The sequence below is a fragment of the Gekko japonicus genome, unplaced genomic scaffold (genome assembly GCF_001447785.1).
Source record: "Gekko japonicus isolate JY-2015 unplaced genomic scaffold, Gekko_japonicus_V1.1 scaffold1007, whole genome shotgun sequence".
Classification (NCBI taxonomy): domain Eukaryota; kingdom Metazoa; phylum Chordata; class Lepidosauria; order Squamata; family Gekkonidae; genus Gekko; species Gekko japonicus.
Genome location: NW_015177038.1, coordinates 126,266 through 128,964, shown reverse-complemented (window position 1 = coordinate 128,964; position 2,699 = coordinate 126,266). Strand labels below are relative to the sequence as shown.

General features: G+C 48.3%; 1 protein-coding gene across 1 annotated transcript in view; it reads left to right on the top strand.

Moving 5' to 3' along the window:
* Positions 1-300: 300 nt before the first annotated feature.
* LOC107124500 (zinc finger protein RFP-like) overlaps positions 301-2,699 on the top strand; it is a 30,334-nt gene continuing 27,935 nt past the window's right edge. The window contains exon 1 of the mRNA XM_015427979.1: positions 301-793. Within this exon, the coding sequence (XP_015283465.1) occupies positions 383-793 (411 nt within the window). The 5' untranslated portion in view covers positions 301-382. The remainder of the gene's footprint in view (positions 794-2,699) is intronic.

Here is a 2,699-nt window from a genome sequence, read left to right as displayed (position 1 = left end):
TTACCCTTGAGTTACTGGATATCATTGCTCTTTTTTAACTTTTTGCCTTGAGCAAAAAGGGGGGGGATATTGTCTTTCTGCCGTCATAGGAGATCTGAACTTGTTTCCTAACTTTAGTGGTTTTATAAATAGTTTAGAAGAAGACTGGCCTCTGTGGATGAGTGTAGTGATTTCAGGAGTTCTTGTGCCTGTGCAGGCCTGTACAAATCAACAATGCCTTAATCCTTAATGCAAAGCAGCAAATGCCTCTGCACAGGAAATGTTTGTTTGGAAAAAAAAAATGCTTTGGATGGTGAAGAGACGCCCTTTCCCCAGGGCCTGTAATGTTACGCTTGGCAAAGCGAAACCCATCCTGCTCCGTTTCTCCCAGACTGGGTTCATCATGGCCTCAGAGGAGGCAGCCACGAGGCTTCAAGAAGAGCTTTCTTGCTCCATCTGCTTGGAGTGCTTCAGGGACCCAGTGTCAATTCACTGCGGACACAATTTCTGCCGAGCCTGCATCACCAACTACTGGAGGATCGGGAAAAAGAAAACATTCTCCTGCCCACGCTGCCGAGAAACCAGCCGGAAAAAAACCCTGAAGCCCAACCTGGAGCTGAAGAACATTGCGGAAATTGCCCCCAAGCTGCAGGTAGCCAAGGCAGCTGGGGAGATGACCTGCAAGAGGCACCAGGAGCCCCTGAAACTCTTCTGTAAGGATGACCAGATGCTCATCTGCGTGGTGTGCGACAAATCTAAAGAGCATCAGAACCATGCTGTGCTTCCCTTGGAGGAGGCCGCTCAGGATTACCAGGTAGGATGGCCGTTTGCCTTCTTTTGTTTTGTCTTTGCACATCTTCTTCATGTTACATGTTAATTTGCTGTTCAGCCCTTGTCTATAAGTTCGAACCTTACCGACCATTCCATTGTATCTGAAGAAGTGTGCCTTGGACACGAAAGCTCATACCTTGAATAAAACTTTGTTGGTCTTAAAGGTGCCGCTGGACTCTGAAATTTGTAACAGATAACAGGCTGTCACATGGGGATGATTCCCTGTTGTATGCTCGTTGAGGCCGCTGGAGCGCCTTTTGTTGGCTTCAGATATCTGTATATATCTATCAAATCACAGCCGACTTATAGTGACAGCCTGCCTCTCTGTAGCCAGCCTCGATTTTCTTGGTGGTCTCCCATCCAAGTACTACCCTGGAACGACCCTGCTTAGCTTCGCGAGATCTGATGAGAGCAGACCAGCCTGAGCTATCCAGGTCAGGGTTTAAACAATCAGCTGCAGCTATCTCACTATGGCCTGTTTTTAAAGAAGCTGGCAAAAAAGCCAGCTGGTGGCTGGGAAAAGACAGCTATAAAGGAAATAGTGCAGGATGTGGACAGGGAGGTGCGGAAATCTGCCTCTTCCCATCTAGATTGTTCCCAACCACCCCTTTGTGTGTGGCCTTTTTTGAAAGATTGTATCAAAGGGGGTTTAGGAAAACACACAAGTGAGGCAGGGGAACAGTCAGAAAAGGGGTTACTGGATGACTATAGATGATTCCCCACCACCACCCCAAGGTAAACAAACCCACCATGCAGTTTGTGGGGAAATTGTACAAAATTTCCATGCATACACAACCAATGGCAGTTCGGCTAGGTGTGATGACTTTTTATTGGTTGGTTCTTTGACTCAGCTTTTAGACCGTTAGCCATACATCACAATGCTGGGAACAATTTTCCAAGTGCACAGTCTCTGATTCAGGTTGGGATTAGTGGGGGGTGGGGGGAGGGGATATAGTATTTCCTAACTCAGATGGCGTGGGGGGGCATTTTTTCCCTGTTGGTGTGGGGGTTCCAGTGCACTGCCCTCACAAAAGTTGTAGTATTCCTCAACATTCTTACAACAGCCCTGTGAGGATGGCTGGTATTATTATCCCCAGCAGATGGAAAGGTGAGGGTGGGTTGTCTAAGGCCATCCAGAGAGTTCATGACAGACGTGAGATTTGCTGTAACAATTTGATTGTGTAATCACATTAGGGAATCTCTGAGCAGTTTCAGGTGTAGCATGAAGTAGGATGTGAAGAGAGAAAAACAAATGTGGGTTTTCTTTTTCTTCCCTTCTCATGTTTTTCCTCTCATCCAAAACTTGCCGCCCAGACCTGGATAGCCCAGGCAAGCCTGATCTCGGAAGCTAAGCAGGGTCAGCTCTGGCAAGTACTTGGATGGGAGACCTCCCTGGAATACCAGAGGCGGGAAGCAGGAGTAGGCTTTATTTAGCCACCTGGAGTTGCCAACCTCCAGGTGGCAGCTGGAGATCTCCTGCTATTGCAACTGATCTCCAGCCAACCAAGATCAGTTTCCCTGGAGAAAATGGCTGCTTTGGAGGGTAGACTATATGGTACTGTACCCTGCTAAAGTCCCTCCCCTCCCCAAATGCTGCCATCCCCAGGCTCCACCCCCAAAATCTCCAGGTATTTCCCAAACCAGAGCTGGCAACTCTACAGCCACCTCTCTGAATATCCTCCAGGCCCCCAGTAGAGGTCAGTCACCAGAGGTAACCATGGCTTCCGGGTGCACAGTCTCTCTCTCTCTCTCTCTCTCTCTCTCTCTCTCTCTCTCTCTCTCACACACACACACACACACACACACACACAGAGAGAGAGAGAGAGAAAGAAGAAGAAGAAGAGAAGAGATTGGATTTATACCCCACCCTTCACTCAGAGCGGCTTACA